Source organism: Phragmites australis, chromosome 4, assembly GCF_958298935.1.
Source record: "Phragmites australis chromosome 4, lpPhrAust1.1, whole genome shotgun sequence".
In the NCBI taxonomy this organism is placed as follows: Eukaryota; Viridiplantae; Streptophyta; class Magnoliopsida; order Poales; family Poaceae; genus Phragmites; species Phragmites australis.
Genome location: NC_084924.1, coordinates 35,285,936 through 35,299,265, shown reverse-complemented (window position 1 = coordinate 35,299,265; position 13,330 = coordinate 35,285,936). Strand labels below are relative to the sequence as shown.

The window sequence follows — 13,330 nt, the reverse complement described above, 5'->3', positions numbered from 1 at the left end:
AATTGAAATATGACTACATGATCAAACTAGAAAGAAGCATGAAAAATAAGCAATCTAGAACACAAAGTAAATATGGAAAGTGAAACTTTCAAGTAAATAAAATGCTCAAATGTAAATATGGGAAAGTAAGAAGATGGACATGAGAACATCGATCTTTTCCTAAGGTATCGAGGAGTTGAAACTCCCTCTAGTCCTCGTTGGAGCATCCACAAAATATATCACTCCCTCTTGAGTCACAAAATCTCAAGTACTCACTCATGATTGTCGTATCTCCATCTCCGGATTGCGGGCATCAATCCAGGCACATAGCTCTTCTCGGGGCTCCCACAAGAACTCCAATAGCTCACCGAGATACCTTCAATCACCAAAGACCGGCTAAGTGTTGCCAACCATCGAGAGTAACAAGCTAATAGCTTCACTTGAACAAGATCAAGTCTAGACTACAGCTAGAATCACACTTTCTCACTACTACATAACACCCGTTCATTGCCAGTTACAAACCGGCTTTCACACCCGGTTTAGGAACCGACAGTACGTAAGCGGCAGTGATAATTGAGTTGCTATCACCGCTGGTAGCTATCGTCCGGTAGTAATGACATTTTCTGAAAAAAAAACACTACAACCGCTCGGCGACAACGCCCGCTCCGTCGCCGCACATCGACCACCACTGCACCACTAGTTTCATCCACCGTAGCAAGATCAAACATTCGCATCATCAAAACATTCACAAAACACAAAATCAAACATTCACAAAACACCCAATCCTCAGTGCCAAAGCTCTACTACATGTACAAATACTTCAACAGCAAAATGATAACACTGTGCTGCTCTTGAGGTGTCCTTAACCTTCCATTAAGAACTTTGGAATTCTCTCAAGTGCACTATTTTGCTTCTTGATCACACACAGTGTATGAGCTCTTCTGGGGTCGCAAGAGTGCCAACTGAAACCAAGTTATGGGATATTTATAGGCTAGAGATCCAAATTTAGTCGTTGCCTAACAACTCACCTTTTCTATTAACACCGGATGATACAGTGAGTATGTAACACCCTAATTTTTTTTTCTTTTCTCTAATTCCAAATTTTTCTTAATGGTTATTAAGGTTCAAATGAATTTAATTATTTTATTCTTAAAGAGAGAAAACCCTATTTTATAGGAAAGAAAAGAAAATGACATAGGATATAAGTGAAAATCTTGCATTCATGCTGAATTAGGCAAATAGTATTTTATTTGAATTCTTGATGAACTTATTTGAAGAGATTTTGTTTGGATTTTTGAATTTGAAATTTGATTTGAATTCTATAGAAAAGGTAAAGGTTAAATCTTCCCTCGGGCTGTCTCTTGCTGATTCGGCCCACCATCTCAGCTCGGCCCATCTGCCCGGATTTCCCTCCCGCCCAGGGCCGCGCCCCTGCTCCGGCCCAGCCACCCGCGCCGTGCTCTCGCGCGCCAGCCGAAGACTCCTGCGCAGTCTCCGTTTTCCCCTGTGCCGCCGCCAGGTGGGGCCCGCCGGTCGGATCCGTCGTCTCCGAGAAGGACTCCGCTGCGCCGCCGAATCCGAGCGAGAAACCGACGCCGCCTTAAGAGTCTTGCGCTGTCCCGTGATCTCCGAGCCGCCTATATATATGCCCGCCCCTCCCCGAACTCATCCCATCTGCAAATCGCCGAAAACCGAGCCCTAATCGTCGGATTCGAAGCTCGCCGAGCCGCCATCGCCGCCGCTTCGTCCGCTCTCGCCGCTACGCCGTTCCAGAGCCAAACCACGCAACCCGAGCCCACCATTGCACGCGCCTGCCCTTGCTTAAGCTTTTCCCGCCGTCGCCTTGGCCCCTGCGTCGCCGGAGCACCCTCTCCGACGAGTTCCCGAGGCAGCCGCCGCCCCTTCCGTCGTCGATCGCTTTCCTGTGCCACCAAGCCCGAGGTAAGCCCCAAAACGGATTCCCCGTGCTTCCCTGAACGTTTTGCGCCGCTCATCGTCGTTGCCGGCGAGCCCTAGCCGATTCCGGCGAGATGTCCGGCCGTGCGCCGCCGTGAACCCCTCGGCGCCGCCCTGTCCTTCCCCTCCGGCCGCCCGATCTTCCCCGTGCCGTCGGATCTGTCCTCAACGATCGAGATTAGATCTAAATCGTACCCCTTCAGCAACCAGTAGCGTAGCGCCACGTGTTTACTCCTTAAACCAGTCAGCCGTATTGCCCCGTCACCCTGCCACCTCAGCTGCCAACTCATCCCTTTTGCCTATGTGTCCAACCAGTCAGCAGTCACGTCATAAAGGAGGTTTTTCAATCTGAAAATAATTCCTGATAAATCCTTTAATTGGTAAATTTTGCATTTTAGCCCCTGAACTTTTCTGAAATAACAAAAGAGCCATGTCTTTTTATAGTTAGGTCCTTATACTTTTTCATAATTACTTTTTGGTCCCTCTATTTTTACAAAAAGGTCCCTGGACTTTCTAATAATTCAATTTAAGTCCTTTTCCTTTTTCCAGATTTAACCCTAGACTTGTTTTAGCCCTAACTTTTCCATCGTAACTCCGATTTGAGCGATTCTTGCGTCGATGGATTCGTTTTTCAGTGCTCTTTCTTGTTAGCAAGTTTTTATCTCGTTGTTCTTTTGCTTTATGCTTTGTTCTTAGTGTATCTTGTTTGCTTGTTTGCCGGTAATTGTGCGATTAACCGACAACGTCCCGGATCAATTGGAAGAACATCAAGACCAGGAGCAAGAATACACTGAGCAGCAGCAAGGAGAAGGCAAGTGTCCTTGATCATATTGAACCTATGTTTTTAAATGTTTTGTTTTACAAAATTGCATGCAGTGTCAATATGATGGGTAGTCACCTATGTTAGGGTTTTCTCTAGATTTTCCCTTATCATCCCTTAGAACCTATATAGTTTATGGTTAGGTGTCCTTTGTGGGTAGATTGCTTAGCCATGCTTTTGGGATATTGGGAAGTGTCATAATTTTGACTAATGAATATATGCAGTAATGATGGTTAATTTGTTAATGGTCTAGCAACATGGAACCTTAGGCCTTGAGCAAAGTGGTTTTGATTGTTGTCATGGTTATGATGTTGGTTTAGTGTTTGCTCAAGTAACCTAAGTAAGGACCGGTTCGTGGAGCGACAACCCAAGAAGTAACATACCAACCACGAGGCTGATATGGTAAAGTGTGACATACTGATTAGAGTCTGTCCAGTGTGCGTTGGGTCAGCACAAAAAGGGGCTTCTGGGTAGGAGCTGTTGCTCGCGTAAAGCCTGGCGGTGAAACCTAGTGGGCAGACATGCACTGGATTAGTCTCTGGTTAGTGGAAAGTGTCATACAGTGATTCTTGGCGGCACACCACTGGCGTGTGTTAAGTGTCTTGCAAACACGGTAACATGGAATTCACTGACTCGTGGGTAAAGTTGGACAACCTCTGCAGAGTGTAAAACTGTTATAACAGCCGTGCTCACGGATATGAGAGACTTGGATCCTCATATGATTAGATGGTGGTTTGGTTTTGATTCTGGTACAGGGAGTACTAGATGTTGTGGTCTTGGTCTTAGTGCGGGGAGCACAAGACAGATGTGGTATGCAGGGTGGGGAGCCTTGTATGCTAGTTGATGGATTGTTGGGTTACATTCATTTAATATATGTCTAATGCTTTTTGAGTCCAAATGTGTTATTTTTCATTACTCGCATTTACGCAAATAATACCTTGTTTTAGCCTATTCTTGATATAAGCCTGCATGTCATTTTTTTCCCCACACTTGCTGAGTACATTATGTGCTCACCCTTGCTTTCTCCTACCAAAAACATATGCTGCTCAGTGGAAGACTTTGAGGATTTCCAAGACGACGACCTGGTGTTCTAAGGAGCGTATCTTCCAGTCGATGCCTGTGGAGTCTTGGTCGCCAATGCTTTCTTTCCGCTGCCGTCGTTTAGATGATGTCGTTTAGGTTAAATTTTGAGTTTTGCTTAGGTAAAGTCTTTTATTGTAAGAGGTGAACGTTTAAATAAATAAAGTATTGTTTTTGTTACTTCACCTATGACGTCCTTATGTGTGTTAAACTTCCTGGGCACACATAAGCCGCACTTGGTTTTGACCGTTAAAACCGGGTGTGACAGAGTATCTCCTCACAATCACCGGACAATTCGATGAGCACAACTTTTAAAGCCACACTATGCTAGCTGTCATTAGCCATAGCCGCTGAGAATAGTACGATGTATGCATCTGGTGATCATACCTTTAGCATCGGACCATCTTGTCAGTTGATCTCCAATTTTCAAACAGCTGCATCCTTCTCTGCAAGAATTGTTTAGGTGCTCATTTTATCCATCACTGGACCATTTGGTGAACTGAGCAACTTTGAATTGTTTGAAGCAATCTCTCTGCAAAAATTAGTCCAGTGATTCCTCTTTGGCTTCACCAGACCATCCAGTGAGTGTAGCTTCTTCTGAAACCAAAATTTTTTCTATGCAAGAAATGCTATGATGCTCCTATCTTTATATCACCAGATAATCCGATGAGTTCAACTTTAATTTCACTAGGAAAAATTGCTTTTGCTGAAAAAGATCTAGTGCTCTCACCATATTATCACCGGATTATTCGGTGTAACACTTCTCAAAACTTTGGTCACGTGTCACTGAAAAAAGCTTCCGGTGAATGCCACACTTACACATCAGATCATCCTGTGCATTCAGTGTCTTTTGTTCTAGATCAAGGAACAATGATTCAGTGAGAACAAAAAACATAATATCAGACTAACCAGTGGGGCTGAAAACACTGAGTTAGTCAAATTCAATCTTTTCTTGAGCTCTAGCTTCACAACATCTCAATCATGGGCTTCTATGAGCTACCCAGTGCTAGAATTCACAAATATGCATCAAATCAAGTCTAGACTCAATTAGATCAAGCTACTACTCTTAGCCTCTCTTTATAGTATGGTCAAAAAGACTAAGAAAGAAGACATATATTATTCTAAGTGTCCTTCATCTTCTTTGTGGCACTTAGAACTAGAAGATCTTTAATCTTGATGCACATGACCTTTGATCGTCTATATAATCGACTAAAGTTTTTGATACACTTCAAAATAAATTTGTTAGTCACAATGATACGGTTGTCATTAATCACCAAAATACTTACCACTTACCTACAGACCTAGATGCTACACACGAGTTCTTCTTTAGAGAATAAAGAACCGAAGTGTGACGCAGGCGTGACCGAGGGTAGTCTAGAATTCTATGAGTGTTGCGCAGGTAGCATCAGACAGACGTCGGAGCAGCAAGATAAACATCTAAACATATTATACATACTATTTTGGATCATGTAGTGTCTAAGTGATAAATTATTCCATATGTATGTTGTGCATGTTAGCGAGTCGATATCGAAAAATGGTGGGTAGCTCCTATGTTGATGTATTTGCTCCTACCTTGGTTATTTGATATTTCCTATCCTTGTAATGTGGGCTGAATGATGTGGTTGTCTAACTTAAAAGTTAAACGAGATGCTTAGCAGGATATGATGTCATTGGTAGAAGTCGAGTGGTAAAATATTTTATCGTTCACGAGCTATAGGTTTAATAATTATTCACAATGATAATAACAATGATAGGTTGATGAGTGGTGAGAATGAGACGAGATGTGGACGGTGCTAGGGGTAGGTCGGGAGATGAATCCGAATGCCATAGACCGTTTGCATCGGTTAAGTATCGTCCGTTGGTGCCATTAACTTTACCACTTTTCGTACTAACCACATATTCATCTAATAGTAAGATAAACCGATTATCATACGTCGTGATAACACTTGCCGTGCATCCCTATGACGCGTAAGAGATAAGAAAAAGAATAGGAGAAGCAAGATGACGGGGAGCTGGAGGTGTCCAGGACACGCTCGCGATAACTTCGTTGCCATAGGGGCATGTGCAAGTGGGTAGTTTTAAGTATAAGAAATATTGACATGAGTACCCCTTGTGTGGGCCTGTGTGGTCGCGCAAGTCGAATGATCATCAAGTCGTGTGGGTAAAGATGTACTCCTGCAAGGTGTAAAAACAATTTAAATTATCGTGCTCTCGGTTATGGGCATGCTTCTGTTTATCCGTATCGGTCGTAGAGTCACGAATATGGGATAATATGGTATAGTATGTTAGGATGTAGTTGAGATGCCTCTATTCTCAGATATATTTATGATAGTTTCAGTTACATATATGTTTATATCGCTGATTACATGATAGAATGATATATGTGGTCATGTGTAGCTGCTTACATATTTATGTCAAAAATTGCTTTCGCATGTGAATCTACTTAACCTTGTGGTCGCTCCTTGCTAATCATCCAAATGCATAATCCTTAGAGTCTAGTTATTTATATGTACCTATTATAGATTAAGTCTTACGAGTACTTTCGTACTCACGCTGCTCGTTCAGGTTTTACATACGAGGATGAGCTAGTGTTTGACTACTTCATGTCCGCCGATGTAGGTGACAGGTATGAGTAGTGCAAACTACCCGAGTGGCGAGTTTTTGGGTGGTGCCTCAGGGCAATAACTCCACCCACCTTTTGTTGTGAATATATTTTGTTTTTCACTGCGTAGTATCTTGTAAATGTTTATGATAATATAATGACTTAATGATATGTAATATATTTTAATTGCTTGCTCTTTTTTAAGCTTTGATGTAATGACCTATGTTGAGAAGACGTGTGTTATGATCTTTAGCACAAAATACATGCCGATACTATCGGAATGATATTCTGGTTAACCATTGCAGTCGTAATTATGAAAATAACCGACTTAATGATTAATTAGAATACTGTTTAGACGGTTCCTCACAGAGTCAGAGCTGCTGCATCAGGACGTCCGACGAGCTCGACAATGATGCCACGTTGCAGCTCTGCCCTTGACGTTGTTCTATGGTGGCCGCAGGCGGGGACGAGAGGACATTATGAAAGAGGCTAAGGTTTGTGTTGGGAAGTCGAAGCTGCTTGACCGTATTATGCAATGAGTTTGACAACGATGATCTGGTTGCGGACTTCATTTGGTTGTTTCAGTGTGTAGTAGAGTTTGGTTTTTGTTTGCCCGGGCGCTCAAGTCATTGAGTTTTTCGTCAGTTGACCCTAAATCAACCGTGCCATTGTTAAGATTTTTGAGTCCGGTTTTTTTCATAAACTAGGTTAAATCTTTTCTTCTTTAATAACATAGTATCACTGGTACCGCGCTTTAAAAAAATTAAGACAGAAAATGTGACAGTGGCAGAGATAAGGGAGTCCACGTCCTGAGACCTTAGTTCCGAAAGAATGGCTGTCAAGGTGCCCCTTACGCCCAAAAAACTTTTCCACGTGTGACCACGCACAAGCAACATGTGAACTACTGTACTGTGGATCAACATAATTTTTTCTCGAAAACATTTTCTTAAAACTTTTGAGCAAATATTTTTTTTAATTTTTTCTAAAAAATTTTTAGTTAAACTTTTCTCATTAATTTTTTAAAAACTTTTTTATAAACTTTTCTCGTACAAACTTTCTTCATAAAACTATTATTGTATAATTTTTTCCAAAAATAAAAAGACGCGGAAGAAACAATTTTTAAAAAGGAGAGGGTTGTTGGGAGATTCGCACGCTGATGTCCTGAGTGCGCTAATTAGCGGTGTCCCCTTACGCCCTGCGATCTTGAACCGTGCAAATAAAATCACCCGTCGACACCGATTACGTTCTCGATTCACCTGATCCCTTCCCATTTTCTCACGTTGCACACCCCAGAAGCAAATGACTGGCCAAATTGGAAATTTAGATAACATACTGTGACGTATTTGCAAAAATAAATAACAGATGAGCGTATTTGTAAATTTAGCACATGTATTCGAAACCTTAAAATCCGAAATCTTATTTTCGGTTACTGAAATATCGAAAAAATATCGGTCCCACAGTTTTCGGAAACTGAGGTGCCGAATACAGCACTGTGCATCGTATTCGGCACCTCAGTTGCCGAAAACTCTCTGTATTCGACAACTGAGGCGCCGAATACGGTGCACAGTGCTATATTCGGCACCTCAGTTTCCGAAAGCCACCCACGGCAGTCTCCACCTGAGGATTCTCTATGGTGCAGCTGTCATCTATACCGCCCTTACATCTTCACGCGCGTTTCCAAAAAGAAAGCAAGCCGGAGAGGAAGTATCAAACATGACACGACGTGGGTGGCTTTCGAAAACTGAGGTACCGAATACGGCACTGTGCACCGTATTTGACACGTAAGGTGCCGAATATAGAGAGTTTTCGGCAATTGAGGTGCCGAATACAGTGCACAGTGTCGTATTCGGTACCTCAGTTTTCGAAAACTGTGGGACCAATGTTTTTTCGGTATTTCAGTAACCGAAAACAAGATTTCGGATTTTGAGGTTCCGAATACATATGCTAAATTTACAAATACGCTCATCTGTTGTCTATTTTTGCAAATACATCGCAGTATGTTGTTTAATTTCTAATTTTACCGTAAATGACTCTATTCTTAAAAAAATCTCTTCTTTATAATAATACGTATCTATTTTTTTCTCTTTTTTAACTTAGCTATTATTAAATCAGATAATATAAATAAGATATTGCTTCCGCACACCACACCCGCAGCCAACCCCAGCATTCTTCCCGCCCCTAGGGTTTAACCTCTCGCACCACCCGCCGCGGCTCTCGAAGCATGTCGGCGCCGCCGTCGCTCAGGCCCCCGGCCGCGGCGGCCTCCGTCCCCGCTGTGGTCGTTGCTCCCTGTGCGACCGCCGCCCTCCCCAGCGCCTCCGCTCACACGACGCGGCGCCTCCGGTGTTCTGCCTCCGCCGCCGTCGCCGCCGGAGCTTCCACCGAGGTGACGAGGCATACCCTCCCGTAGAAACCCCCAACTCCAGTCATTGAGTGGTATTGATTGCTTGTGACTTACGGGACGTGTCGTGGGGGACTGTTTGATCAGATGGCTGCTCCCCTGGACTGGGCGGAGAGGTCGTTGGAGGAGCTGAGCAGCTTGGCGGACAACAACACGTTCTGCCTGATGTCACTCTCGCCGCTGGACGGGCGGTACGATCACTCCGTCAAGGATCTGATGCCCTTCTTCAGCGAGTTCGGCCTCATCAGATACCGTGTTCTCATTGAGGTATCTGACATTTAATACAGCTTGTGCTCCTAGGGTACAGTATATCTCTGTGCACAATCTTGATTCGAGAGTGGGAGTGTGGGACACTGAGAGTGCTCCGCTGGTGTTATTGTCAATATTGCTTATCAGAGGTGGCTTTCGTGTTCTGCAGGTCAAGTGGCTGCTGAAACTATCTCAAATTCCTGAGATCACTGAGGTGCCGCCATTTAGTGAGGAGGCCCAGCTCTTCTTGAATGCAATTATCCAGGATTTTAGCATTGATGATGCAAAAGAAGTAAAGAAAATTGAGAAAATAACCAATCATGACGTCAAAGCCGTCGAGTACTTTCTAAAGCAGAGATGCAGCTCAAATCCAGAGATTGCAAAGGTATGCTGACCTTCAGGTTAGAACTAACATCTTAATGTGTGTAGGAGTATTTATTTGTGGTTAGCCTTTTAAGTTGAGTGTCATTTTGAACTTTTCCAAAGGTATCGGAGTTCTTCCATTTTGGATGTACCTCTGAAGATATCAACAATTTGTCACATGCATTGGCTCTGAAAGAGGGGGTAAATACAGTTATGTTCCCTGCCATGATCGGCATATGCAAAACAATGTGTTCCTTGGCAACACAATATTCAGTCCACTCTATGTTGGCTCGAACTCATGGACAGGTATGAAGCCACCTTCACTGTATGTTCAGTAATATTTTCTTGCAGATGCTCAAAAAACACTTGTATGCTTTGTCCCTTGCTATGGCATGGTATATTATGCCCATAATGTTATGGTAGCAAAATTTGTGATCTTTTTGTTCTGAGTTTTCTTCAAGTTTATTCTACCCTGATTTGAGGTAGAACTTCACCATAGACAGCTCTCAAAGGTCTGTGATGTGAGATTAGTATGGTGTAAAGAACTTATTTGAGCTTTGTTGTTTACAAGTTTTCTTGGTGTTGCTGCAGCAAGCAATTGTTACTGATGATCAGAAGATAAGTTCATCATGAAATGAATGGAAATGTATGATTTCTGAACTCACTCTGCTATTCCCATGGCAACATGGATGGAGTAACACAACAAACCTTGCATTCTTTACCAACATAGACTATGAAGTTTAAAAGATTGTACTGTTTGGTCAGATAAGCTTCACCTTTTTCATTTATACGGGGAAAGGGGACAAAAAACCTATTTCCAAGATAAAAAAGAGTTGTTCTTCAGCATTGTCACATTATAGAGCTTAGCTCAGTAATTCCTGTGTGATAATTCGATTTAATAGTCAGCACAGTTGACTTTCTTGATTTCTTGTATGTTAATGGCATGCACTTGTTGAGCAAGACTTGTTTTGGGATGCTATCTTAAATTGTTTTCAATTCCTTCTTGTAGCCAGCATCACCAACAACTGTGGGAAAAGAGATGGCAAACTTTGCAGCCAGATTATCTGATATAGGGAAGAGTTTCTCGGAGGTGAAGATACTAGGGAAATTTGCTGGCGCTGTTGGTAATTACAATGCTCATGTGGTTGCTTATCCAGAAGTTGACTGGCCTAAGGTGGCAGAAGAGTTTGTTAGATCTTTGGGTTTGCAGTTTAATCCTTATGTTACTCAGGTGATTACATTCTTTGTTTTGACATTCAGTTGTTTCCCCTTCTCTTTTCTCTGGTCTTGAATGTTCTTGCACAGTAAGGGAGGTTTTCCCCATTATCTACTTTTATATTTCTCAAATTCAAGGGTGATGATAACCGTCAATGTTATTTGGTCTGATGCAGTGTTATGCATTTTACAGATTGAACCTCATGACTATATATCAAAGCTCTTCAATCTATTCACCCAGTTCAACAATGTGCTGACTGATTTTGATAGAGACATGTGGTCCTATATATCGTTAGGCTACTTCAAGCAGGTAAACTATAAACGGTTAACTGTTTGAGAGGAATACATTTGATACCGCAAGGAAAAAAAAGTGATTATATCGATTTCTATCTTCCATTTTAACTTGCTACATCTTCCCAAATTCTGTTTTCAGATAGCAAAGGCTGGTGAAGTTGGTTCTTCTACCATGCCTCATAAAATCAATCCCATTGATTTTGAAAATAGTGATGGCAATTTATGTTTGGCGAATGCTATTCTGTCTGCTATAAGCATGAAGCTGCCAATATCCCGGTTGCAGGTAATGTTCTCGATTCTATTCTACCCTTCAATTTTAATTTTTCCAACCTGAGGTGCCAGAATGAAAATCTGTTGCTTGTATTGCTGACACCTGTGCAAGATCAGAACTTAACTTTTATGTATACTCTCATTAGTATCTGTAATAATGAACCACCATGTTATATCATTGACAGCGTGATCTGACAGACTCAACTGTTTTGAGAAACTTGGGTGTGGGATTAGGTCATTCGCTATTGGCTTACAAAGCTACAACGCGGGGAATCAGCAAGGTTCAGGTAGGTGGCTCAGAGCTTGTCCTTTCTTTCGTCATGTTTGATTTAGTTGTACCTTCAATATTATTCTTGTATGAGTAGTTTTAGGTTTATGATTATCAAGTACTTGCAATTTGCCAAGTAGTTGAATTTGCTTCGGTATTTTTGTGCTGATATTTGAAATCCTCCAGTGTGCTGCGATGCAAAATGCTTGATGCTCAAACAGACAGACCCGCCTCAGCACCTGCTCTTTTTATAAGTTTTGGTCTGACAGGAAAAACACACACACTATAAATTAGTGGAGACTGCTAAGCGTTCACCCAACTGTTGTCTACAACCACATAACCAGTTCATGATGACTGACTTAGTAGGATGAGAATGTTCCTTTCTTTAGTGCACAACTGCACATGCAATTTTGGACCATTGCATGGGAGTATTAGATGTTTACTCTGCTTTGCCAATTGCCACTGAACCGATATAAGCATGGTTAAACTTACAGGCACTTTTAACTAATTATGATCAAGCCATTATTTCTATGCTGAATTGGCTTCTATACAGGTGAATGAATCACGTTTAGCTGAAGACCTGGAGCAAACTTGGGAGATCCTTGCCGAACCAATACAGACAGTAAGGCATCCTGCTTTGTTCTGCCGGTGTTCCTTGAATTCGGTTCTGGTTGCTGTCACAATGGTCTATCCTATGCTTCGATGGAGTTATTATACTGGTACTCTTAAGAAGTTTGGATGGCTCTTGAGATGCTTTTTGTTTGTCAAAAGCGCTTATTGTGTGGTTGTGTCTTGATTTTCAAGTCGGAGTCCACTATGTTTAGACACAACTTGGTATTCTCAAGTAGTTTGAACTTTCAAGGCCAGATCAATTGTTATTTCCACGTCAGGTGCTTATCACATTATCACATTACTGTTATTAAACTCTGTAGGTGATGCGAAGATATGGAATACCTGAACCTTATGAGAAGCTGAAGGAACTGACTAGAGGCCAAGCTGTCACCAAGGACAGCATGCAGCAATTCATTGATGGTCTCGACGTACAGGAGGAGGTACGATCAAAACTTTCAAAGCTAACACCGCAATCTTATACTGGACTAGCAGAGAATCTGGCCAAAGATATTGAGAAGTGTGTTGATCTAGAATCTGGATTTAAGATCAAGTGAGCGAAAATCCTGACACTCCGATAATTTTCTCACTAAAATAACAGATGGAAACTCTAGAGAACATTGCAATGTATTTTGGCCTTCAAGGGTTGTCCGCCACGCAAATTTGGCTGGTGCTCGTTATAAAGATTATTTGGTACGCGTGAAAATTATCAAGCAGAACGAATGCTGGATTTTTAATCAGTAGTGCGTTGTTTTTGAGCGATCTGACCTTATAGTATGGGTTACGGGAAGAAGTCAAATAGTCCTCAGGCTAGGTATTTTTCCATCAGGAATGACTGTTATTGTACAAGTATAGAGAAGACTACCCGAAGTTCATGAAACATGCCGAGAGAAAAGGAAGGGGCAGATACTACCCAAAAATTGAAACAAATATTATGTTGGGCTACTTTGAGGTCTCTTGGAACGGAGTCCTTGCCACTTCGAAGCCGTGGCAATTTTGCAGGACTATTACTGTTGTGTTTATGTTAGTACAAATCTCCGAAGAACTGCAATAAAGTACTGCAAGTTAAAACTTTCGAGATCATTAAATATTCTTCGAAAGGTTCCACGTGCGTTTCCCATTTCGCGATACGTCTGCAAAGCAATCACTATATTGGATAGCGATTGAAAAGGAGCTTTACGAAGTTACCCGTTTGGTTTGACAACAACACTGTAGCCCAAAGAC

At 42.1% G+C, this 13,330-nt stretch overlaps 1 protein-coding gene across 1 annotated transcript; it reads left to right on the top strand.

Annotated features, from left to right (window-relative positions):
• The first annotated feature begins 8,583 nt into the window (after positions 1–8,583).
• On the top strand, positions 8,584–12,899 carry LOC133916231 (uncharacterized). The gene is made up of 10 exons (XM_062359817.1): positions 8,584–8,823; positions 8,926–9,105; positions 9,257–9,472; positions 9,574–9,756; positions 10,460–10,681; positions 10,859–10,975; positions 11,099–11,242; positions 11,415–11,516; positions 12,051–12,119; positions 12,430–12,899. Exons 1-10 carry the CDS (start codon positions 8,659–8,661, stop codon positions 12,661–12,663), a joined length of 1,632 nt encoding a protein of 543 aa, XP_062215801.1. The 5' UTR covers positions 8,584–8,658; the 3' UTR covers positions 12,664–12,899.
• Positions 12,900–13,330: the final 431 nt, after the last annotated feature.

Bases quoted from the DNA above. Each gene is read 5' to 3' on its own strand.
- LOC133916231 (XM_062359817.1), top strand. From the start codon at position 8,659: ATGTCGGCGCCGCCGTCGCTCAGGCCCCCGGCCGCGGCGGCCTCCGTC. The intron at 9,106-9,256 runs GTATCTGACATT...CGTGTTCTGCAG, and splicing joins GATACCGTGTTCTCATTGAG to GTCAAGTGGCTGCTGAAACT. The intron at 10,682-10,858 runs GTGATTACATTC...TGCATTTTACAG, and splicing joins TTAATCCTTATGTTACTCAG to ATTGAACCTCATGACTATAT.